The sequence below is a fragment of the Haemaphysalis longicornis genome, unplaced genomic scaffold, assembly GCF_048455015.1.
Source record: "Haemaphysalis longicornis isolate Haplotype H1 unplaced genomic scaffold, Haemaphysalis longicornis Haplotype H1 scaffold_8, whole genome shotgun sequence".
Taxonomy (NCBI): Eukaryota; Metazoa; Arthropoda; class Arachnida; order Ixodida; family Ixodidae; genus Haemaphysalis; species Haemaphysalis longicornis.
Window position 1 is genome coordinate 118,983,177 of NW_027526445.1, and position 26,834 is coordinate 119,010,010.

General features: G+C 44.9%; 1 protein-coding gene across 1 annotated transcript in view; it reads right to left on the reverse strand.

The window, feature by feature from the left end:
• Window positions 1-26,834, reverse strand: part of LOC144148996 (xaa-Arg dipeptidase-like) — a 52,633-nt gene that overhangs the window by 4,959 nt on the left and 20,840 nt on the right. Inside the window, exons 3-5 of the mRNA XM_077680520.1 lie at window positions 15,280-15,429; window positions 12,939-13,080; window positions 7,172-7,414 (exon numbers count right to left, since the gene is read on the reverse strand). Coding sequence (XP_077536646.1) covers window positions 7,172-7,414; window positions 12,939-13,080; window positions 15,280-15,429 — 535 coding nt within the window. The remainder of the gene's footprint in view (window positions 1-7,171; window positions 7,415-12,938; window positions 13,081-15,279; window positions 15,430-26,834) is intronic.

Below are 26,834 nucleotides of genomic sequence, written 5' to 3' on the forward strand. Positions count from 1 at the left end.
CGGCTTAAAGAGAAGCTGGGAATCGAGTAGAAAAGAACAGTGAGTTTAGACAACTGTTTAGACCAAACGTTTAGAGCATTGCATCACCACACAGGGAATGGAAACAGGGAAATAACCTCTATATTAGATGCAGGCTCAGCCTTCGCGTTACATATGTGCTTTCTGTCTGGTTTAAAGAAAATCTTGTTGGTAAAGTGAACCTTCCTTTGACGACGCTTGCGCCGTAAGGTTTCCCGAAGCACTCGCCATCGCTGATAACCGCTGCTTCGGGCAGAAAAAGCGATTGGAAATCTGCGCTTGAGTGCGAGTGGGATTTCGCACCGCGGGAATAGTTGTTGAAGTACTTTTGTTTTACGCTCTACGATAGAAACTTTCGCTGATACTGGCTCCTTATTCGTAGATTACATTCCGTAACTCTTCTGCGCTAAACTGCGATGCCCAGTCGGCCGATCGGTCGGCCGACAGGTCGTCGGCAATCGATCGAGAACCGAAAACGGGACCCAGAAAGCCTTTCTTCTGTAATGAATGCCGCTCTCTTTTGGTATTTTGTAGTTTCTATAGTGTAATAAACTTTGTAAGGTACATAAAGGTCTTGAAACTCAAGAATAGCTCTAATGCGATCCGTATTTTGGCTTACGACAACGCTTCGGTCAAGCGCTTGGCCGACTTTGTTTCCCCGGATCCGCAAACTGCCTAAGCCTGCGCGGCCAGCACACTACTAGAAAATATGAGGTCAGTTAAGCGCAGAAGAACGGTTACGAAAGGTAATCTAGGTAATAAGGAAACAATTCCGGCCAGAGTATTTAACGTAGAGCGTAAAACCAAAGTACGGCAACCACTATTCCCTCAGAGCGAAATAGCAGTCGCACTCGGGCGCATATCTGCGATCGTTTGTTCATCCCGAAGCAGCTTTACTGCTAGCGCCATCCAAGGAATGTTCAGTTTACCAACCAGTTTTTAGATGCGACGCTGAGAGGAGCATCTCTTGCCGGCGGCCCTGTCCTTCCTGCGTCGTTGTCGTCCGCGTCCGCACAGCTGCGTCTCTCCTCCGCTCGCCTCCTCTGCTCTCTCCGATAGCGCCGATAGCGAACACTCTCTCCCAACAACTGCGCGCGGCACTGCGCGCGGCGCAAGCGCACTGTGCGCATGTGCAGCGCCCTCTCTCTCCGCGGTCTCCTCTCCTACGGTCTCCTCTCCTTCGCTGCACTCTGGGAGCTGCGCTGCGCGCTGCGCTGCCGGAGTGCCGCGCTCCGGCCGGTCTCTCAGTCGACGGTCGTCCGCGCTACGCTTGCACTCTCTCTCTCTCTCTCTCTCTCTCTCTCTCTCTCTCGCATTACTCTACAATTGCTCACGCAATTCGAGTAATCGACCCAACGGAAAAGCACAATGGAACCCCCTTCACCGTCGCATCACACCAGGGTTCCCGCGAAGGGAGGTGGGCGTAATTTTCTTTAAAGCCAATAGAAAACATTTACGTAACACGAAGGCCTGACCTGAATATAATATAAAGGTTATTTCCCTGTTTCCAATCACTGTATTGTGGCGCAGTGGTCTAAACCGCCTCTTGCACTATATCAACGTTAAAGGTTGAAGCCACTAAGGGCGTTGCATTTTTTTGCTCGGCTGTTTTCTAAGTGATGTGGTATGCATATCCTGTTTGCGAATTAAAAACAACACAAATTACTATGGAGCTACCACTTCAAATGCCAACACATTCCGTGTCATTGGAACGCTTTGTTGAGTATTTAACTCGTGCTTTGTATATTGAAAAATCCCAATGTATTTCAGAGCAAGAAATACTGATGTTCGTATTCTGAAAAATGGGTGTCAATATAGAGAGTAAACATACTTTTCTCCCATTTAATTAGACATGGTAAAGGTGGGTTGGGTGGGCTTGCGTGGGTTGGGTGGATTGTAGGCCTGCGGCCGGCAACCAAACTCGCCCCATATCGCGAATGGCAGGAGTGGGCACGTAAAAAATAAAGGAACACCCTTTGTAGAGAGAACAAGTTCTCTAAGCCATCTGGGGAAAAAGCGAGGGTAAGTTGTTTTGTGTAATCAGGTGCAGTGTCGAACAAAATTGCAGGCGCAGCCACGAACTGAAACCGCTCTTCAGAGACCGTTCGTATTATTGATTATGGTGTTATGGCCTGATTGATTAACGGAGCGTCACGTGGAAATTTCCGGGAAACTTGAGGGGAGATCGAATGCACGACGAACGCTAAAAAAACCGCTGCGGCTCAGCTAACCCTGGATATGCGAAGCGAAAGCTTGAGTTAGGATGGTTGAGGCTTGGTTTCACTTGTTTGACATTTCATTTAGCTGTAATTATTATACTATTCGTCCAAAGCCTGCATTTTTCTACAGTTATGGTCCCCATTACGGTGTTTTCAGAGCCCAACGGCTCGCAATTCTTCAGTCTCCTAGACTAGCTTGGCGCGCTCGCCATTCCTCGAGTGAAGCATCTCGCATGTCGATATCGCACGGGTGGTCAGACAGCTCTTTCCGCCGATGGCTCAGAGCCTCAACCTCCCGCGCGATGCTCAGAGAAGAGAAGACGGCCCGGCAACGCTCTCATCCATGGCCAAGTTCGCATGCGTCGAGTCACGTGGCCAGGCGGTGGACCAGCTGCGGTGAGCGCATGCGCCAAGCCGGAACTGGCGGCAGCGCCGGGCGGAGCGAACACCACTGACGGCGGACATCGGCCCGGCGAGTCAACTGCGGTGCAGCTGCGGTCAAATGAAGGTCAAGTCCTAGGCGACGGTGAAACCGCTTGGGGAGATTAGTAAAGCTTTCGTGCAAACCCCTTGAGTGGTTTATGTTGCGGTGATAAATGTTTAGAACCCATCGGAATAATGGAACTGCACACTACTACTGCATGTGTACTCGTGCATAGCGCCACCACAACACGACCGAGCTCGGTATTGGCGGGAAGGAGTGGCCGGTTAAACAACACATAAACCGATGTCGGTTCCGAATGCATGTACGCGCTCACTCTAACAAAATTTGAGGGTATTCTTTATTCACACGCTCAGATATTTCAGAACCCCTTACGTACTAACACATGTAGTGACGATGACTCTAACATGGTCGTCCTCTTTTCGCGCGACGTTTGGGCGTGGTGGGGAAGCGCAAAAATCCCGCCCCATGGCTTCGTAAGCATTCCAGTCGGGAGCGCAGAATGGGATTCACAGCCATAATTATAAATAAAAAGTACGGCTCAAGCGTAACGCAGAAGTTCAGAAGACCCCACCCCGAGGAGTCGCTTTCAACGCAATACTATCGCAGTAGCAGACGCGCGCAACCCCACATTGTTGCAGACGTCATCGAGAAGCGAGGGATTCTTGGAAATATCGAATAGGAGCGGGCAGACTAGGCCAGGAGGAAGACGATACGAAGGGGAAACGATCTGGGGGTGAAAACGAGCTGTTTTTATCGGTTATAACTCCAGAGGTACTAAGCGCGTAAAAAAATTCTTGAAGGAGGTCATTGTTGGAACATTGATTTACATCAAAACGCAAAAACCCTTGTATCGGCCAAAGCTATTCCACGGCCCTTTAAGTAAACAGCGTTATCGTGCAACGCGATCTATGTCGTAGCTTCTGGTGAAGACTTCAAGATGGTAAACCGCAAGAGAGAGGCTAATATTAAAAGCAAACCTTCACTACTTTTGTCCAGCGATTTCGTGGAGGATGTGCAAGGTGACCTTTTGTCTGGAGACACACCCCCGGCTACAAGCCCCTCGAAACGCATCGCGTGATTCACCGGGACCGCTGTCAGCGCTGCGCAGAAGGTTCCGTCTTAAAGGAGCCATGAAGAGAAAACACAAGTTTGGTTCATTCAAAAGATTGTCTCGTTAGAATCATACTGACACCACTTTTAACGTAAACTTCGCTCAAATAAGCTACATAATTAGGAAAAACTGGAATGGTCATGCGACCCACCAGCTCATTTCCCGCAACAGAACCTATGTCGTCACATGGGCTAAGCTCTGCGATTGGCGGAGGCTGGCAGAAGCAGACGCAAATTAGGTAGAACTTACAAACTAGACGAACGAGCGATTTGCGCTTAAATTTAGGGCACATTCTTTACAAAGCAATAAGAATGATGGGACAAACCGTCGAAGTTACGAAAGCACATGTAAACATAGAAGTACTGATGCGTTCTGCTGTTCGTACTGCGCACAGCATGCCTGGTTTCGCTGCACAGCACTACGGGGCTTGGGGTTGTCTCAGACGACACTGGCCGATTGACGCAAGCAACGGTGTCTTACGTGACCCCATTTGTCGAGCGAGCACTGTTTCAGGGAACGAATATTTTCTCCCAGAACAAAAACAAGCCAGGTTTAAATGCGGGCAAAAACAAACCAAACGCTTGCCACGGTATGGTGGCGCCATCTAGGCTACGGAACGTAAAGAAACGCGGGAACAAACCAACACCGCTGTACAGGGTGCACAGACAACCTTCGAACGGTCCCGTGCCGCCGCAATTGGGCCAACGAGCTCAGCGCGTTATTCTTTTCGTTTCCCACGAGACCTAGCAACGCGAAACAGACAATATGATTCAAACGTCTTCAGTAAACCGCGTTGCGGCGATAATTTTAGCGCGGTTTTGACACAATGACTTGCTTCGGCGGCGAGCGAGCAACCAAAAATGGCGGCGCCAGCGTATACGTGTCTCTACCCTGTACGGCGGATGCGTGAATGAAGGTACTCTAGGCTGCAGAGCGGTCGGTTTCAGTGATGTCACTTGGGACCACGAAAACGCACGATTGAGCGGGGAAATCAAAATTTTAACCTAAATTGTTTAATTTCTCAGTGAATAAAGCACCGTTTGTATCCGGACAAGCGCTGGGGGCACTATAAAACACGAAATCTTTCGAATAAAACCAACTTGCATTTTCTCTTCATGGCTCCTTTAAGTCGTTTTGCCACTTAGCGCCGGCGGGCGCCATACGGGAGCGGCTGCTCAACTGATCGGCAGCCGATCGAAACCGCCGCCTTCCACGCATGCGCCGCTTCGTCGTCTCGGGATATGTGACTCATTTTGCGCCGCGTTCGCCGTTGAACAGGAACGCCGCGTTCGCCGAGAATGAAAGCGAGGCCAGCTTCCTTCTGTGAACGTTGCACGGTACCGAAGGACCTTGAGCCGTGGTTGGCAATATAACTACATCAAAGGTTAAACAAGCGAAACCAAGACTCAACCAGACTAAGCCAAGCTTTTGCTTTGCATATCCAAGGGTGGCTGAGCTAAGCCGCTACCATTTTTTTTTATAGAGATCTTATCTAGTACAGACGTCCAGTATACACGCTCGAGGAAGCATGCACACCTCTTTGGCACTGGGTAGACAACGTCCAGCACAAGTCAACGACGTTTATTTCTGCCTCCTGGTGCATTTGCGAGTGCTAAGAATTTGTACAAAACCTAAAAGCGGGGATAAGCGTGCTCCACCCATGATCGTGATTCGAGGATCACTTTGCTTCACGCATAATGTCTCTCAACGAGCCTTTTTTCCCCTGCGGATCTTTGCGAATTCGCTCTCAAATGTCGGTAATGATTTAAAGCTAATCGTATCGGTCACATGCCAGTAGAAAAACCCCTAAAGCACACAATGTTAATTTGATGTTATGTTGCCTAATCTAGAACCAATTTAAATAAATGAGGAGTAATTAGGTTCAGTATGCTAATTAATTGGCTTAAACTACCAACTAATGCCCAGCTCCCGTGATGCATGATATTGTTAAGATAGTGATGAGAAGCCTCAATTGTTGTTCCACTGCTACACAAATATCTGAAGTGACAAGAAAGCTCGTAACAGCGTAGGAAAGGACGTAAAGACGCGTAAACCGCGCGCATTGCTTTTGTTACATTTTTGTCCTACAATAAGTCTAATATTGTCATGGGTGGAAATGGGTAGAAATAGCACCGTTATGTCAATCTTCGTTACTTAAGGGAAACACTGTGCACTCCAAACCAAAACTTCAAAAGCGAGAATCTTAATTGTCGCTTGTTTTTCCAAATGTTATTATTTGTACATGAGAAACTATAGATGTATCATCACCGGAATCATCACACGTCTTTCAAAGAGCACGAAAGAGACGAAAGCAATCGTTGACTGCTTGAGAAGTAAATTTCTGGTTACACGCACTGGTAGAATGCCTGGGCTAGCACATGCGCTATAGGGCCAAGTTCCTAACCATTTTACGAGAGGGGCTTTTGTATTTTGAATTTACAAGGTGCTCGCTACGGAGGAGAGAAAAACGCTTGCTTGAGCCAATAATAAGGAAAAGAAAAGTGGGCCAAATTTTCTCATTCAAGAAATGTTTATTATAAAATATAACTATGGGCCAAAATAATTCCGTAAAAGAGAACGGCAGTTTCTGCACAGGCTTAAAAAAAGAACTCATATTATCCTATATAGAGTTCAGCGGAAACGTTGATAGCGAAGATGGGAACCGGGGTCCATTCGTGTATGGACCACTTGCCTGTCCGCCTACTGTTCCACTTGCGCATTTCGCTTGTTGGAAATGAGCCACTTGTTGAGTTACGGGCTGGTTCTTCATGCCTATAAATGGTGATGCTCATCAAAAAGCAGTTCATTTACTTTCCTGTGACTTCCTCGGCCCTCTAGACGGCTGGATTTCATTTCGGTCTTTATTGAACGAATGCCTTTTGGCTCAACTCGAGAAAGGTGCTATGTATTGACTGCTCACCAAGACATAACATCCATCTTACCATTGTTTTTTGCCGAACATGGACCGTAAATATAAGATATATTAGCGGAATTTATGTTGGGCTTCGACGGTGGACATAAGGTTTACGCTTGACCTGAAATATTTATGCTAGCGCCCAAACCATATTTGTTTCAATATGACTTTTGACACTTCATCTCCGAGCTAGAAGAAGAGCGTTGGTCAAGGTGTGACGAAGTAGTGACAGCACCTGGGCTTGTGCTGTCGATGAAGCTGTATGAACCAACTCACCTGTCCGTAAGTCAGAGTTCAGGCACAATCCTTTTGTTATATACAATGAAATAATGGAAATATAGGTAAGTTTTCTTAGTCCCTAGTCACTGCCACACAATGATTTTAGCGTACTAAAAAGTTTCAGACGATTCGTTATTGGGCAACTGCAAAGAATGCCAGGATGAAGCTCGCCGTAGACCACTTACCTAAGGCATGCCCGTGCTTCCTGAAAGTTTTTGTAAGGGCGACATTGTGAATGAGCTCCTTGTACTGCTGCCCCTTTTCTGTACGCATCGTGCAGCCGCTGGCCTGCGCCGCTGCAGCGAAGCAGGCTTCGACTCTCGGGACCAAGTCGTCCAGGTCCTTGGCAGTCTCCCCTCTAATGTGATACACGAGTTTGCTAGTCTCGGGAATAATGTTGGGGTAGGTTCCCGCCTCCACGATGATGCCTGCGATATGCGAAAAGAGCCAAATGTGAGCGCAGTGTAAGTCGCCTTATAAAACTCCTCCACTTCAGAAATTATGCAAATCTTTTTGCTATTGATGCCAATAAAACGCCGATGCTGACTACACAAATAGAAACGAACAAGAAAAAAGAAAACAAAAAGGCAAATCAATACTATTAGGCACGTAACTTACAATATATTTTGTAGCACGTACAAAATAAAAATGAGCAAGTGCAAAGCAACTTAGTGAAGCGGAAGCACTTGTACAAGCCGTTAAAATATGATGTATTTTGTAGTACTTTGAATAACATCGTGTTATGTAAATATACTTGCCTCTTCTAACCACCCTAAAATGACGCCGACTACTCTGCTGTGCATCGGACCAATGTCTCACCACCACTGCTACAGCGGCAGCGGCCGATCACCTATAATTGAAAACTCCATGGCCTCCGAGTGATCTGGTTCGCATTGTCGCCGAGCGGCCGGCCATCCATTAGTACATTAGGGGAAAGATTGATTGGGTGCCATGTAAACATCGACCGCAAGTAGCGTCACACAGAAAGCACATTAGAGGCCAAGCTTCAGCCAAGCTTTCCAAAAGAGGGCATGGCCAACTTGTCAGTCGCGTTTCAAGGCGGTCGTGGGTAAACAGGCTACAGCGCAGAAAAGAGTAGTTACAAAATGGGCTACAATACTGTATGACGAAATAAGGCCCATCTGAAATAGGCTGCGGCGCATGTAACATACCAGGGAAATTAAATTACACGTTCTTTAGGCATGGTTCATTTGGACGTCCTAACGCAACATTGTGCGGCGGACTATTTGCGCTGTGCCCTTCTGGCCTTTGTTTTTCTCCGTGGCTTGGATGAAAAACGTGTAACTGTGTCTCCTGTGTCTGTTTTGTAGCATTTGAACTGCCGTTGTTTTCCTGGCGGTGCGTGTGACGTGTGTATTGGTGTCGGTGACGTGTGTTTAAACTGTATCTGCGTGGTGAAATAACGACGTTCGCCAACTGCGGGCGGCCACTTAAGACGTAAGTGAGACCTCGCACTAGTTTCTGCGTAAACTCGCGCTGTTGTTTTTAAGGGTTGGATCGCTCGAATGCTACGCGATGTCGCTGGTTCTTGCAAATAATTAAGTGGTCCAATAATGGCCCTAGTGATTTTCTTGCCCACTTTCTTTTTCCAAACAAGCTGTGCCGTGTTCGTACGGCAAGCTCAGTCGACGCCCTGCATGGGTTGAAGAAAGACCCGTGTGCATTCTAAGATTTATTCATTTAAGCTGGCGTTATAAAAGGCTGGCTGTAAATGAAGCCCTCCTTGCGTTCTTCTCGTGGCATCCACGTTTCGCCGTGCTTTCTTTTTTACGATGTTCTTCTTGTGATGTTTGGTATTCGCCATTTGTATTCGCGCTGCAGTCGGTCTCCTCGGCGAGAGACGGACTGATATTTTCTGACGACGGGACAATCGTAACTCAATGGGCACATTAAACTGGTAGTGTGGGCGTAAGCTTTAAGACGAGAAACTGCTGCTGGGACCCTCCAGTCAGTTTCGCTCACTTCTGGAGCTTGCAGTTGTCCAGAAGTGAGCGACAGCCACGGCTGTGGAGGGGTGCCAGGAATATCTTGTCACTTTCGCTGCCGGTCTCCATTACCACTTTAACGTACAAATTGAGTTACATTTGTCGCGTCGCTGGACAGTATCGATTTATGTGGCTACTTGGTAATTCACGAATTCTCTCACAACAGTCATAGGCTCCTCGTATAACTACAAGCTGGCAAAGATGTCTTTCGGAAAAAAAAAAAAAAAACGTGGAGGTTGGTACTTTTGTAACCCAAAGATTAGTGCGCTGTATTGTTGTTTTTGATCACGCTTTGTTAGAAAACAACTTTGGTCTAATAAACGTTCAGTGCACGATATTTATGTCGTTGGCATGTATATTTTCTGTGACTACAGTAGGCCCGTCACAGAATACCTGGCATGTTGCCTTGCCCTTGGACTTACAATCCCGACAAAGTGTTTACATTAAGTTCTGCTACTGCCATAGCGGGAGGCGGATTTGCAGTGATACGGCGGTCTGTTTTTTCAGAAAGAACCAAGTGCTGGTGCGGCAAAACATGATACTAAAAAATAAATTGCAATATGTGCACAACGTTTCATTTGAGAGTGAGTATGTTATGAAGATGGAAATTTAGGTTGAGTATTTTCACAGGTGCTTACAGTCAAACCCGACTATAACGAGCCCGGATAGAGCGAATTATGCTATATATCAAACAAAAATAAATCATTTACGGAAATACACGCGAAACCTATTCCTTTCAACGAACTGCACATCTGATATATCGAACTCGGCGTGCTTAGACTGGCCGCCTAAATGCATGGTCTCAGAGTGGTGATTGAGATATTGATTGGCCGCGACCACTGAGCAAAGGCCGCGACTGAGGCATTGCGCCTTGTATGGAGTGACATGACGCCCGACACTTTCCGTAACTGTTTTCGATGGCAGAACTCATGACGGAACCCGCCCAGTCAGTGAGTCCGGACTAATACGGCAGCTCGCCAACCGTCCCGATGCTGTACTGAAAGGAGTGTCCTTCGAAGATTTCCTGAGTGTCGACGACTGCGTTGCCGTGCACTGTAACCCCCTTGGACGCGGGTACCATCAGCAACACCGTCGTAATACTGATAAAAAGCACCGAAGAGGCAGAGGATGTCGCGAGTGAAAGCCGTCCGACGCTTCATGAAGTGCTTTCGGCAGTCGATGTCCTCGGCCAATATTTTTTCGATATTGAAGGACACGGACTCGAAGTGGTGCAAACAATGTCTCGTGTAAAGAATGCTGTGCTAGTTGACGCTGCCAAAACGAAAGGGAAAACAAAAATCTCCGCTTTCTTTGGAAGCAGGCCGTAAAGACGGTAAGGCGGAAAGAACCTTTTGCAATAAATTGATTGTTTTGTGTATGGTAATGACATACGTTATTTTCTTCATTTCTGCATGCGACGATGGCAAGGGGATTCCCGCGTATTGCGAACTCGTAACAATAAACTCGTTTAGGTGGGTTCGGCTGTATCGAACTATTAGATATATCGAACTAATCGTGTCGCATATTGCAGTTCGCTATAACCGGGTTTGACTGTATTGAGGAGGGGGATAGGTGCGGTGTTCAGTAATCAGCTTACAGTTAACGCTGTAGTGAGGCATTTTTTACATATTAGAGGCACTGCAACGTAAAGCTGTTTCCCGTGGCGAAGTGGCGGGTGCTGCAAACGCTTATGTGCAAGGCTTTCCCAAATGTTACTGTTTAACTACACATCTTTTCCAAGGTAGATGGATGAATTACTTAGGAAAATGCTTTTGTGTACATTTACCAGAATGTTTCCGTTCTGTAAGCAGCAGGGAATGATGATTTAGGAAATTTCATCGTTTATCTGCATTTCATTAAATATTTTTATTTGGTCTCTTGCTTTCATGTAAAGTTTTTATTGAACAAAACTTCTTTTTTATTCTCAACATTTTCAGCCATGTTTCTTGTGGTAACTAAATGTCTGTTGTGTATAATAAAAATGCGAGCAAGGAGAGCGGGTGTGTTATGGCGCTCCTTTAAGGAAGTTACGGAATTGCGTCCCAGAGCTTATGTTATCCGGTTATTGGGCGCAGTGCCGTTATGCAATTGGTGAAAATACATCGACACTAGAAGCAAATGTCGCACGAATTCATCTGTCACTGTGTTTGAATCTTTTCAATTCTTACACTATTGTGCATGGCGTATGTTCATTGAAAAGAAAATTTTCTTATTTAACGAAACGAAAATTTGTGGGATGTCTTTACTTGTTGACTTGAAGTAAAAATGTTTTCCAATTTAGTATATACATATTCCAACGCTTAGAAATTTGAAAAACGCCTTCATGTCAAATGATTGAAGATTTTGTTGACGAACTTGTTAATTCTATACAATATCAATACAATCTGCGACTATTCTATGAGTTGCCTTGCGTCCTGATCTATGTTTATTTAGGCCGTAAGGACTGGCCAGAAAGCCACAAATATGCATGAATATATCACGGTGTCCACGCATGGTTATTACCATGGGAACATGGTTTGCAAAGCAATGCCAAATATTGGCCCTGCCGAGCTGAATTTCGGGGTGCAGCTGTGGTATTTGTCGCGCGGGCTGCAATCATTGCAGAACCTCTAGAAGGTTTTCCTCTTCATGCATCCCGTCGGGCGTTTTAGGTAATGCGTATGACACTCCCGGTGCGCTTTGAGCTGGCGTTCAACACTGTGCTGCCCCCATGCGTAAGTAAACATCCCATATTTCACGCAGCGTGTAGGACATTCAGGCCCGAAAAATCGCAGTGCAGTACGGGAATGTCTTCACTGTTTAGTGAAACGTGGTGAAGACTGCGAATGTATGTTGGCTCGAAGTGGTGAGGCAAGCCAATGAAACGAGGCGGCAGTGAAAGTCGGCGAGCGTCCTAAGCTGTACGCCCAGAAGCGAATAGCATAGCAAAAACGCATGGCGGCCTTAAGAAAACATAAAAATGATTGCGAAGCTTTGCTTCGCGTGCCCTATGCGTGATATCCATCAATTCTTGTGGGTGCAGTTTATATCTGTGTTTATGCGCAGGTATAAGTTTTTATCTTCGAGAAAATATTGGAGTCTATTGAACATAGCCATTTATTTTTTAAAGGCTGCTTAACACTTGAGCAATGTCAGATATGAGATTAAAAGTAGAAAACGAAACGGGCAATATATGTTACCCAAAGAAGGTGAGGCATTTGTTGCCTCAGTTACGGTTGACGGTACATATAGAAAGATATTAATGTGCTTTATGGGAAATGAATTCCACTTGCATTTTTATCCATTATGCGTACGTACCCATTTTTCTGAATCTATATTCATCGAGTTCGTTAACGCTCGGCAGTGAGTAACATTCTCTGCCCTGGTATATCTGTCTCGCACTTTGCGCCTCTGTTCTAAAAGGTTTATAAACCTAGAGGCTCCGGTGGAAAAACATTAATAAACACTCCAAAAATCCTCCACCAGCGATGAGTGAGGACCTTATTACCGACTTGACAGTGGTTTTGTTGATTGAATGCCCTATTTTGAGCGTAGTTTTCCATTCAACGGACTGCACCGTGTACTTTTGGTCTGCAATTTTTCGCCAACTTTAACTCAAAGTAGCGCGGTGTGAAATGCGCCGAGAGATTTTATTGCAGTAAAAAAAGTCAGCTGTCATTTGCCCTTTCAATAATACCTGTGTAAAACAATATAGTGGCCCAATCAGTACTTCTATCAGAAGAATGCTGCAGTTGCTGGGCGTTTCTGGCCACTTTCTCTTCACGCTACCGGGATAGATCTTGAAAAAATTTATGGCGAGAAGTCCAAAAGACGTCAGAAAACTGTCCAATAAAGTGAAGATATGTTTCGCATATGAAACCTTCATCATAGAACTGAAGACTTGGTATAATGTGCCGCCTTAAAGGGCTGGCTTGTAGAGTTGGTTTCTGAAAAAGTTACAACTAACCATGAATTCGGCATGTAGGCTTTATCTGCTGTCGAAGCAGCGACACGTTGACGTAAGCAGCCACAGCCGCGTCCAAGGCGTTCACCCCATCCCAGGGACAAGCAGCTGCATGCGTTCCCTTTCCTTTGAAATGCACGGTAATCTGCAACGAGGAAACAAATAGGAAGACAGGTCATATTCGAGGCGACCTGAAACAATGCCATCGTTCAAAAATCAAGAAACTGGCGTCACCATATTACCTTAAATCCGTGTAATTGTGGGTGGGTGTCACTTTTGAAGGAAGAACCATTAATTACACGCATTTTAACCCCTACACTCATGGCACAGAACAAGGTAGATAAGAAAATCACAAAAAAGCGAAGATCTTTTAGTGGTTTTGGGTCTACCTTGTTTAAACTTTGCTGCAACAATAACATGTTATTCCGACGGAGAAATATTTTCAGTTGGAAAAGTTATATCCTGACGTTTCTTTTATTGCAGTCTGCGACAACTTTTGAACTCGGCTGGCATAAAAGCATTTATTAAGACAGACAGTTCAATTCGCAAAATGTCTCAACTACGCGTTTTCTTAAATCATGCACAGCATGATACAGCACTGTATTTCTTTCTGCTCGGTGAGAACTAAAACAATGAACTATATAATAGCCCTAATTGTTTTTCACCGCAGGCAAGACAGCGCAGTATTCTAAGAAGTTCATCTTCATCGTTGTTAGCGATGGATCAAGTCAGTATTTTGAACCATTGACGAGGACCGTTTTGTAGGGTAATTGATAAAACTGTTTAAAAAGTAGGCTTCAACTTTTGTGCATTCGTTTCTCTTTCAACGCGTGTTGGTTATCAAGGTATAAAGCACCAGTAAGTACACTAAAAAGACACCTAATTTAGGAGAATAGGTATCCTGGTGAGGATAAGCTGCATGGGAAAGGATAGACCTTGCGTGCTCAGGTGTTAAAAATTTAAAAACAGCCGATGATTACTCACGGCCGTTATCATTGCCAGACCACTGACTTATTTGCTTGTGCTAAACTGTTTTCTACTCCATTTATACTAAACACGTAAAACGGCTACAACGCTCATTGGCCTATTAAATACATTGAGTGCTTGATAGGCAGACCGTAAGTCAGAAAGCACATATTTGGTAACCACGAGGCCTTGTCGCGGAAGGCTCCAACCGTTAAGAAGTAGCCCCTTTTTTGTCTCCCCAACTCAAATATTATCTCCTGTTTAAGGGCCATTGTTCGGTGCACTGGCTTCGAAGTTCCCGGTGTTTTCTTCAATTAGCAAACGGCCGTCTTTGTATTTATTAATGACATCCATCAAACCAGCGAAGCACTCGCGCCAGTAACTCCGGGCAAGTGCAAGTGGTAAATGAGCGATTCATGAAATCCAAAAATCACTGCATCGTAGGTAAATGTGCAATCGGTAACCTCATGCTCACGTGGTGTTACTCGTAGAGTCTTTCCAAGAAGTGGAATAGTGTAATTGAATGCGTCAAGTTTTGTGATAATGGTTTGCATTAATTTTGACAAGAGCGTTACTTATGAAATCTGTCATGCCTCCTTTCGCTGCCATAATGCGTTTTTATTCGAATTACGGTTCCGCAGTGCCCCAGCAGTACGTGCACCAAGGGCAATACCCGAAGTTGGAGTTGTTTGAACACCTAAAGAAAATGCTTACAAGTAACCAAAGCGCTCCACATGTTTGGTAAGATAAAGATTGCGAATGTTTGAACACCTAAAGAAAATGCTTACAAGTAACCAAAGCGCTCCACATGTTTGGTAAGATAAAGATGGCGAATCTATCTGGAGAATGAATATACGCCACCAAAAGTTGTCGGGTTGTAGTTATCCTTAAACTCTTCGTGTGACCCCCCCCCCCCCCTCCCTCACCTTACGAAAAGAAATTTGAAAACCAATGCTTACAAGGTTAGCCCACGCATTGAACCTTGCCTTGTTCGTGTACACCGTTCGGTGTAGAGTAGAAATACCAGTAAAGGTATGAAATTGCAATACGATTTCAGCTTGAATATTGTATGCATTTTTAGTAAAGTACGTCTGAGGTAATACCACGTGGTCTGGTTCGTTCCTAACCCTAACCAGTTATCAATTTACAAAGACATGTTTATAACATACACATTTTTGTTAGTAGAGTATTCTTCACTTTTACCTCGCCAATGCTTCACGCTAGGATATCATGTGCACTATATAGTTTATACAATGTTGGCTATGCGTAAGTCGGTTTAAAATATGCTTAGTTTTGTTACTGCCTTCCACGTAATGATCTCCACCTTTGATACGCCGCCTTAGCAAGAAAGTGTGGCTTTATGTGTGTAACAACAAACCTGCTGCGCAGCGCAGACGGCTATTCGAAGGCTGTCCTGGTCCACTGGGTGCGCCATCATTGCCACGTCCACGTCACTGAACGCCCCCTTCCTTAGCAGCATCTCTTTGCCACCGTGGTTTTCTTCTGCAGGTGTGCCCAGAACAACGAGCTGCGGTAAGGGACATGAATAGCGTGGAACGTTTTTTTTATTACAAGGACGTCAACATCATTGTGTCCTAACGTTTATAAGGAAGGTCGAAGGGGGTGACTTTAGACTCTTCAAATTCGGTTCCGTTTGCCGAATGTACGACCGGGTCATTCTGTAGGGCTCCTATTGTTTTAGGTCACCTTTAACCTGCTCAGAACCCTCGTATCTATAGGCATTTTCGTTTAACACCCCGTCCTGATATAAAGCCACAGCAGGTCAAGGGATGCCTGCGCAAAGGTGATAAGATTAGAGCCTCAACCACAAGCCAACCCGCCGTGGTGGCTGAGTGGCTAAGGCGTGCTCCTGAGCACAAGGACGCGGGTTCGATTCGCAGCTGCAGCGGCCGCATTCTGATGAATGCGAAAGTAAAAACGCCCGTGTGTACGAGATTCCGACGCACGTTAAAGATTCTCAGGTGGTCAAAATTAATCCGGAGCCCTCCACTACGGCGAATCTCATCGCCTGCGTTGCGTCGGCGCGTTTAACCATAAAATGAATCAATCAACCACAAGCCACTAGGAGTGTAAGGGACGAGATCAGTAATTTATCTATGACATAAAATGTTAACAAGCTCAACGTGTTGGATATTGCGGCTCCATGGTGACACGTGTTTGAGCCTACGGGACGAAAAAAATATGAAATTTCTCTATGATCTCGAGGGTGCAACTCATTACCTCTAGTACTTCAAGGGGGTACAAAACTGCCGGCATATACGCGACACAAATGGCGCTTTGCAGCGTTGAGGGAGGTACTCCTCCCTCCAAAATTAGATACTACGGAAGACTGCAGAAAACCCGCAGGTGTTATGAACTCCCGTATTTTCGGCACACGCGTGGCTGTCGAAAACTGGTACAGTCTGACGTCACGTGCAGTTAACGTGTTTTAATTAAAGCTCAGGCGGGAACTCCTTTGGTATTGTAAAGGGTGTCCCAGCTATCATGAACCAAAATTTTAAAATTGCAATGTTATTACCCGCAGAAAACGTAGTGCGTAATCTTTCCATTACAGTGGAGTAGCGGACAGTGATATATGGTTAACCAGGATCAATAATTTCATTGTAAATAATAATCTAACTCCGTAAGTACTATTTTTATCATTAAAGCGTCAAATACCCACTTGTAGGCACCCACTACAGCAATCTAACTCCGGTATTTTCAGCGACTGATTGCGTTCTCGTTTATTATAACTGGCAAAGAAATCTCGCGAAATATGAAGGATACCACGCGATGGCACTTACACCCACCCACTTCAAGAATCGGTGCACTAAAATAAGCTGATTAAAAGCACCTGCTTTGCCTGTCACACGCCCGGTGAGACAGCGCATCACCTTGATAATGGCATGCAAGAAAGCAGCAGCAACAGCAAGTTTCGCGGTGCGCGCGTGGCAGATAAGGCACGAACTCGGTCGGGAGTTCTTCTTTCTTTCTTTTCTTTATTTCATTCTCGGTAATTCAGAGGCAGCCTGTTCGATGGTAGGGCTTTATGATGAGGTCGGGAGGGACCGCCACGTGGTATTTTTATATTTCGCAGGTTTTTTATCTGTCCTAATAAAGGAGTACAAATTAGTTCATCGCTGAAAATACCGCAGTTAGATGCTTCTCATGGGAACCTACAACTGCCCCATAGGCACTTTAATGATTGAGTGTACTTATCGATGTACATAAACAATTACAATTACTTAATTAAAACTGCTTAACAAAAACTTACTGATCGCTGCTCCACTGTACTGGAGACAATGGGCACTAGATTTTCTTTGAGTAACGCCATGGCTCCGTTTTAAAATCTTGATGCGGGATAGGTGGGATACCCTGTATATAAGATGTGAGGGTTTGCATTTATTCTTTATTCACAAGTGATCACTGCACTTATTGGCACCCTCCCGAAGTGAAGTTTGTAGGCAAGGGAATTCGCGACCCTGCTGCCTCTTCCGCACTTCCGTAACCTGAAGAGGCACATTTTTGCTGTGCTTACTCCGCCGTCGCATCATTGCAGGAGTTCTTTTCAGAATTTCGAGGCAGCCCTTCAGTTTTAGTAGTCGGCTGTGTTGTCTAATCTTGAATCTGGACTAAATTTTCCAAAATAAACGGTATTATAGCAATCCATAGTTCATAACACTGCGGTTACTGTTTTAATTGCGCGCTGCTCTCCATGCGTACGGGTGCCCCTAAGAGAATTCTGTAAACAAAATCACTGCATGGAAAAGTGGTATGGCCTAAAGGGGATGCCCAAGGCACACTCGTGTGAATCTTTGTCGCTCCAATTCGTGCATCCTCTTCCTGATTATTCCTTCCGGCACAGAAGTTGCGAATGCTGGGTAGACAGCTCTTTCCTTCGTTTCTTTTTGTTCTGCAGGTGCACGTTTTCTTCCACTAGCTATCATGGGTAGACATCAGCGAAGCTAGTCGTCCGACAGAGGGCAGACTAGTTGCCTTGCGGAGCACCATAGTGACCCCTGGCAGCTTTATATTCTCTTATTCCCTTATTCTAATCCGCAGTAACAACAACAATACTTTATTTCAGGCACGCTGATTCTAGCTCTCTACTTTTATTAAGCTCCGGCCTTCAATTGGAGAGGAATTGAACACATTCAACCGAGACTCGTATATGTAGATTGCCACTCTAAAATGCGTAGCGCCTTTTAAGTCATTACATTAATGAACAATAAACATGTACGCTTCACCGACTGGAGATTTACATCTCCTAACACAGGTTTCGGGAAAGCAGTGTTTTCCTGCGAGAGGCCCACCAGCGGGGTTGCCGATGGGCTGCAGACATGGACTAAGTAATGAAGTTGTAAAATCGTTGAAAGACGTTATACAAAGAAACCAATGGTTGCCAGGCAGCAAGCGTTTTGATCATCTCGAAATGGGACACTGAACTGGCTTAAAGACATAATCCAATCCTGTTAGAATGAAAGCCAGAGTGACTAGGCTAAGCTTTCTTATTCATTTCTGGCTTCGGCCTACTCTTTAATGAGAAAAGTTATTTAAATTGAGTGGTGTCTTTATCACGAGAGTGTACCCCTAATGGCAAATTTGGCGTCTTTGCAATAATGAAAGAGTATAACTCCTGCTTTACTTAGTCAGTTGGTGAGATCCAAACAACCAAACAGGGTGGCCAATAGTGTAATCATGATTTTTCATTCGCCGTCTACTAAATTTACCGCCACTGCACGCATGGTTGGTGCTTCTTCCCTAGATGGGACAATCTTCTGTAAGGCGTGTAGTTGGCACTTTATATATATAAAAGCAGTAATTGCAATAGAGGCTGTGTGTACATCATTATAGACGTCCACATGATGCACAAGGCAGCTGAAAAGCGCTGTCATCGTCCAACAAAGTCGTGGCTTCTTCATAAAACTAGTGGATTTGCAAAGAAAAGAGCTATGAACAATAGGTGCAATATTACTTCAAGGAGTATTTATTCGCCAAAAATGAGCTAAAAAGACTGAAATAAAGCCACTCCCCCTCTTATTGTTTGGCAACATCACACATTCAGCAACACGAAACAAAGAAGCCCAATAATCAGTGAGCATTAAATCAGAGGCGTAATTCTGAGGCGCAACTGAGCGAGAAGTGATGATCACGCATGCTCATACCTAAGTAGAAATAGGAGCTTTCGCCTGTTTCATTATTTTGTTTCGAAGTCTACAGCTTGACTCTAACACTTTTTCGTTAGCTTTCCATTTTCTGCATGTACTTCTTTCCGCCCACCATTCCTTCCCCGTCTAATATACCACATGCTTGAAAATGAATCAGTAGGACCTGCGTTGGTTTGTTTGCACACATTACATTGTGTCTTCATTAGTTGTGATGAAGCAGTTTCACAAGAATAAAACAGTGTGTTAAACGTCGGGAAGGAAAATTTACGATCTCAGTACCCAGATTCTGATTAGTGTCGTAACAATGCTCATGACATAAAATTATTGCAATCATCATCAAATCACAAGACGGTTTGCTGTAAACCAATAGCACTCTTTTCACATATATTAAATGTTATTAGGGTGATTGTTAAGCCTCTCGTAAGTGTTCTACCACAAGATCAACATAAAAAACAACCTAATTAGGTCTACTGCAGGGTTAAGGCCTCCTTCATTGACACATAACCGCTCCTGTCCCGCGATGCTTGAACCCAATCTTTGCCTCCGATCTTCCTGATTTCGCCCTCCCCCATCTAGGTATTGGCCTTTCCCTTCTAGCTCCGTCTCTCGGTATCCCCTCTGTTATTCTGGTGGTTCACCAGTTGCCAAATTGCCTAACTACATGGCCAGCTTAATTTTATTTTTACTTGAAGTATGATATCATCTGCTCAAATTTATTCCCTGACTCAGGAAGCTCGCCTCTATCCCCAAGTGTTACTCCTACCTTTATTCGTTCCATGACCCGTTGAGCTGAACCACGCTCGCTTTCCAATGGTTTAGAAAGGTGCCACGTTTACTCTCCATATGTTATCACGGGAAGGACGCGTTGGTTCCATACTTTCCTTTTCAGTGATCGAGGTAACTTATTTTTCATTCTTTGGGATAGTTTTCCCAGTGCACCCGAGCCCATAATTATTCTGGGCGATATTTTGTCTTGTGGTCGGGATCAGCACACACGAACTGAGCGAGGTACTTCTATTCTGCTACAAGTTCTAGCGTTTCGCTACATATACAGAACAGGCCGCTCTTGGTATGGTTATTCAACATTACTTTAGATTTATTCATGTTTATTTTGAGCCCTACGTCTTTTCTAAATCTTGTTCCTCGAGCATTTTTACGGGTCTTCTGCAGATACGCTTAGAAAGAATATAATACTTTACACGAGCTTCCTCCTCTCTTTTCTCAGTTTCAGCCTTACTTGCACCTTAACATCCTATGACCATTGTTCTGAAGTTTGCCTAGCACCTCCACGTGCTGTACAATAGCTGGGTTGTCACTTAAAATGAAGTCACTTCTATTCCTCGTTTTGATCGTTGGACATTCCTCGTGGATTTCCTCATGATGAGTTTTCCGAAGAATGTGTGTATTACCATCAAAATTTTTCTTCTCTGCAAATCCCTCCAGTGCATCTCCTGCACTATTGCGACGACATATCCCAAAGTTTCCTAGTAACTTTTTTTCCATTTGCTTCTCACAGACTTATGCATTAAAACCTCACAGTCGTAAAATAGTTCTCCCCTTTATCGTTAATGACTTGATGTCCCCGTAGAAGCTGTCTATGGCTTCATCATCGTACCCTAGCTGATGGCACATAGGCTGTGACTAACGTTAACCTGCATCGATTGTGTAGCTTGATCGCTATGACCTGGATGCTTTCGTTAATACCAAAGCATTCCTCCACGTTGCCTGCCTTTTTCCTATTAATTAAAAGTTGCACTTGTGCTCTTTATTTTCTGGAGATCCCCGGTAGCACTGAATATTCCCGCTAGTCAGCTCCATGAAGCTTTCTTCTGTTCTAACATCGCTTAACACTATAATATTCCACTCAGTGTCCAACAGCTCCTTTAATAGTACACGCAAGCTTCTGTCAATAGACTGTGTTCGCGCGTTGAACGTTGCCACGTTCAAGTTCAATAGGCGGCCTGTCCGGAGCCAGAGATTCTTAGCACCCTCTGCTGTATCGCCGGACTGGCCGCCGCCGTGTTCAGGTGGTCTACGGATGCTTGGGACTGAGGGTCGAGCATTGCATTGATCATTCATTGCATTGATCACTGCACGGTGGCGGCCATCTAGTGCACCAGGCTGGCCAGATCCTTCTGTGGTGAGGGAGGGCTGCTTGTGTCTTTTTAATAGCCTTCCCGCCGTGGTTGCACCTGTATAGCTTAGCTTGTCATGTTTTCGGTATGATGGTTACCTCCAGAGTGGGTAGCACCCCAAATTTGCGAAAGTTATGATAGCGCTACGCGAAGCCCTACTTGCTCAAGCGTTGTCATCCAGATGTCCTGGTACCTGCTCGACTAGAGGAGAACGCACATTACATCGCCGCTGGCATATGGCTTTGTGCTGCAGAAATTGTAATCTGCTTGGCCTTCATAACCTCTTTGCGGCAGCGCAACCGATGGGGAAAAACTGCGTGCTTTCGGACGAACTATAGACAAACAAATAACTGCAGAGAGCAATAGCATACTTGTAGAAACGCCAACCAGACGTCCTGGCGTTCGCTCGATTAACGGATAGCACACCTTACACGGCTGTGGGAAATGAGCTCCTGCGGCAAAAAGTCTAAGCTGCTTCGCCCTTATGAGCTGTCTTCCGCAGGGTCACCTGTGGGACCAAACAAGGTGCTTTCAAACATAGAGTGGAGAAATAAATAAATAAATAGCTAGAGCAAAGGCATACCCCTGGAAAGGCGAAGCGCCATTGTCGGAAGTCTTGTCGCCCAGAGAACCTTGGGCCCGCTCAACTAGCGGAGAACGCACCCTCCATGGTCGTTGCCAAATAACAGTTTGTTTTCCCGATCACAACAATAACACTAAAAAATGTATGTAGCTACTGAAAAATCACGAAGTGCTCTTTTTCACTGGGAACTACATGAGCATTTACGGTGATTTGGTTCGAAAGAAAGAGGATAGATTACATCAAGGCTGCTGCAAGGCGTCATTAGGCTTCAGGCAGTTTTTATGTGGCAAGCACCTAAGAGACAAATGAACAGACAATCCTGTTACACAAAATGCTCATTGCTGAGTAACTGCCTATGTTTAGTGAGCGGTATTTGTCGCGCACATGATACCACAACAAGACATTTTCTTCTCAAGCTCAGTTTTATAGGCAAGACTAGTAAAAAAAAATCATGCATCCGTCCGTTTACCGTCGACGATGGTTGAACGCGAAGCTTTCTCGCAATGAATTCTTTGGGGGCCAGTCCGACAATGCGAGTATGTGCTACGCTGGAGGGGTGCCCTACTTTCCTAGAGTACTACGGCAACTCTACGGCAACTCCATAGGCCCGACATTTGGTTTAGTGGTGTACGTTACGAATCGGTACCTACTGATTGGCGTTCGCTTCGACAAAGTCCAAATGGAGTAATCGGTAAGGCGCCAGATTTATAACGCGAGAGACCCAGGTTCCATTTTGGTTCAAGGGAAACAATTTTTTTTCTAACTTCACCCACGATCGTTCATCATCACTGTCAGAGAAAGTTGGCTTTCCTGCAGGGGGTATAAGTGAGGACACTAAAGCTATGCTTTAAAAATGTACCAACATTAATGAGGCATTCCACTTTGTGAAACTGGACGACCGCGAGAGATGAAGTCGAGACCATACGTTGTCTCCCCAGTGTTACAGAACAGAAGTGAAATTCAGTTTGGAGCATGGCAACTTCTGTTGACACGGGTGCTTCCACCCTGAGGAACCAGGGGCCGTATTCTGAATCCGTATTTTGAATTCATGAGCTCGATTACGTCAGTAGAAATATTACAAGGGTGTCTATCGGCACACAGTGTTATCTTCTGGTCATGTCTGTTTGTTTATTTCTTCCCGAGCCCCGGACGGCAGATATCACTCTCTCCAGCCTTGCGGATAAAGAAAAATACATTGCTTTGTGTTTATTTTGGCACCCGATCGGCAAATAAATTTGCAGGTTTCTTGGGGGCGAGCACGCCAGCACGCTTGTTGGCCACCTCGCCATCTGTAGACAAGCACACCGCGAAAAAAAAGAAACTCTTCGCGAGGAGGCTATCAAAAAACTTTCATTTCGATGAGGAGGTCGGAAAGAAGGAGGGAGCAGGACACCCAATAATCATGTTGAAATTTAATATTCATATTTGGTGGTGTTTTTCGCTCTGCAATTACGGCTCTCGCGTGACAACTTGTATTATAAGGGAATTCTATCGCTTTTATTGCCTTCTATTTGCAGAACAAGTTTTTTTCCGAAAAATAATAGTTGGAATGCGAACATTTGGTCCAGCGTTTTACAATAGCCTTCATAGATTAGGAGAAGGCATCTGACTCAATCGAAACCTGAGCAGTCATGCAGGCAATGCAGAATCAGGGTGCAGACGAGTATTACAAAGGAATACTAGAGGATATCTAAAATGGGTCCACAGCTACCATAGTCCTCCATAAGGAGAGCAGTAAAATGTTATAAGGAAGGGCGTCAGACAAGAAGACACAATCTGTTCAATGTTATTCAGGCATATTTACAAGAGATATTCAGAATATTGGACTGGGAGCAAGTAGGCGTGAGGGTTAATGGAGAATACCTCAGTACCCTCAGATTTGCTTATGGCGTTGCCTTGCTAGATAACCCTGGGGACGAATTCCAAAGATGATTACCGCACGGCCCAAGCAGACCTGAACTGTGGTTCTGAAAATCCATTTGAGTAACACTAAAGTAGTGCTCAATGGCCTCGGGAGACCAAAGCGGTTTGAAATAGGAGTTGAGGCAGTGGAAGTGGTAAGAGAATTTATCTACTTAGGTCAAGTTGTGACCCCGGATACCAACCACGAGGCCGAGACAATTAGAAAGATAAGAAAGATTAGCGCACATTTGGCAGACATTCTCAGATAATGAATAGCAGCCTACTATTGTCCCTAAAAAGGAAAGAGTATAATAGCTGCATCTTACCGGTACTCACCTACGGGGCAGAAACTTGGAGGCTCACTAAGAGGGTTCAACCTAAATTGAGGACGACTAAGCGAGGAATGGAACGGAACGTGATAGTTGCAACATTAAGGGACAAGAAGAGAGCGGTTCAGTGAACAATAAACGCGTGTTATATTAAACTAATAGAAATAGAAAAAAAACGGGCGTGGGCGCGACATGTAAAGCGAAGGCAAGATTACCGTTGGTCATTAAGGGTAACAGAGTGGATCCCTAGAAAAAGCAAGCATGCCAGGGGGCAGCAGAAGGTAAATGGGCAGATGAGATCAAGGTTTGCGGGGATAAATCGGTCGCAGTTAGCGCCGAACCGGGATAATTGGAGATCTATGGGAGAGGCCTTTGGACTGGAGTGGACGTAGGCAGGCAGATGATGATGATGATGATGATGATGATAACTCGCGAGGACTGATACGTTTCAGTAGAAGTAGCGTGTACGGTTTCAAATGCGTATGTGATGAGTGAGTACGAGTGATTTTAAGTGCTCACAAGATTTTTGAGTGTGAGTTTGAGTGAGTACAGCCTGAATGAAAGGAACTGGCATTGAGTTTGAGTGAGTTCTTCGTGTTTTGCGAAACTATGCTGATAAACAAGCAGTAAACACTCTAAGCCTAATAAAGGTCAGTGTGCATCGGTCTACAGCAACTCCCACCTAAATTACACTGTGTCTGTACAATTAAAACTCCCGCCAAAATTTTCTTTTTTGAAGGACAGTATGATAGCAACGAGTTTTTTTTACGGAACGCCAAAAACGCGGGATCTCAACCTTTTGAAAAACAATCATTCGCTTTACCACATCTGAGAGATTTATGGCATGAAGGTGGCAGATGGCTTGGTGGCCTAAGAGTGATTCGTGCACTGGATTTCGGCGCACATTAAAGATCCCCTGGTGGTGAAAATTAATCCGGAGGCTTCCCCTAGGGCGCGCCTCATCGCCTGTCGCGTCGACCCGTCAAATCCTACAGATCCCTCCCAGACGCGCGCACGTGGACAATCAACCATATGGCGTATTCACTATACCATTAAATAAAATCTACGAGAAACAACAGAATGTCATTTATTTAGCGTAAACACAACACGTGAGACCGCGACAACGTATAATAAATGTAGCAATGCAATTTGAAGGCTTCTCCAGAGTGGACGAGGCCTTTATCGATCCCATTTTTTAATTTAGTGAAACAGTACCACCCAGTTGTTTTTTCACTAGCGCATTTTGTGAGAAGCCTGTTGGTGTGTTTCTTATTTATACTCTGTGGTTTTCATTGGGCACGCTTTCATTGTATTTTGCTCAACTCAGTTGTTTATATTTTATAAATTTACAATTTGGTTTAGCGCGTGTGCCTCATTATTGCTGGTTCAGGCACCTATGGGCGGCTGAGTCATTTCTTCAGAGACCCCTACTCCATGTGTTTGTTTCAACCCAGGAAAAATAAACAAAATAAAACCAACTGTGCTGTCAGATGTCGTGGAACCTGGTATGTCCAGCTGCTACGAAGCACTCGTACAGATTATGTTTGAAGCGAGAGCTGGAATAAAGGCATTGGACTGTCCAGATTCAGCAAAAGCCCAACCCAACACATCTTTCTGCTTGTGAATGTTTGAAAGTGAATTCGACTTCTGGCTATTTCTCGTGTGTTGCGAAAACCACTTTTTTTTGTGTCACGTTTCCTAAATTTAAAGCCGCGTCAGGAGATCGCTATGTAGCCTCATCCTTTCTGTGTAATAAACCCATGCGCCGTTTTTGCTAACAAAATTTTTATTTAATTTGCACATAAGCGCCGCAACCACTTTTCCCTTTTTTTCTTGATTGCTGTTTTTCATTTTTGTAATTATGCATGACGTAGCTCAGAGCAGGGGTTGTGAAGCACCATCGATCTAGTACAGCCTACTAGTAAATGGAGTCCGCGCTCTACTAGTTTAAAACGAAGAATGCCTGCAGAATCCACTTTTGTGTTGCCCATGAACTTGTTTTTATACCATGGATGAAAGGGTACCTCTACCGCCGCGGGTTTTGTGAGCACCGGTTCGTCATTGGCACTCACAATCATGATTTTTCGATACCGGCAAGCACCACTGCTTTTCCGCAGGACTGTAGTTAGATTCGGTGTTTACTAACACGACTATCAAAAATTTCAAAACGCTATATGGTCATCTCCAGTGCAATATCTCGCAACTGCACGTCCAAGTACAGACACACATGAACAATATCTAAAAGTAAATCGAAAACAAACCGAAAGGTGGGAAGACAGAATCGCGAGTCTGATTTTGTTACTCCAGGTAGTCCGGCGGGGCCCAGGACAGACGATTCGGAAGCAGATAAAAAACTCCAACGTTTTTATTTGTTTGCTATAAATATGAAGTGTGGGAATATTTTGATATGAATAGTATCGCCCGTTATATAAGTATTTGTGATCATCCTTAACTAAAGGTAAAAAGGTGTTTTCGATCGACGTCATGTGGCACCGCCATTCTTGGTTGGCCCAGGATGACTAAAGCCAGAATGGCCAAGGTCACCGCTAGGTTCCCACAAGCGAAAGTTGCATATACGTATCTGTTAAAAAAACATGCAAATGGCGCGACTGTTTTTAGTTTTAAACAAAATAGACGAAAAATTAACACTTCCACGCAAACAGTGAGTGCGAATGGAAGAACGGGTCTCTCAGAGGAGGAGGAGGTGAAATAAACTATTTCTATATTAGTTCATGAGTAGTGACAATGGGGGGTCTTCTCAGTCCAGAAGTCCCTGGCGGGCACTGCCAAGCGGGCCCTTTCAACCATCCGAAGCA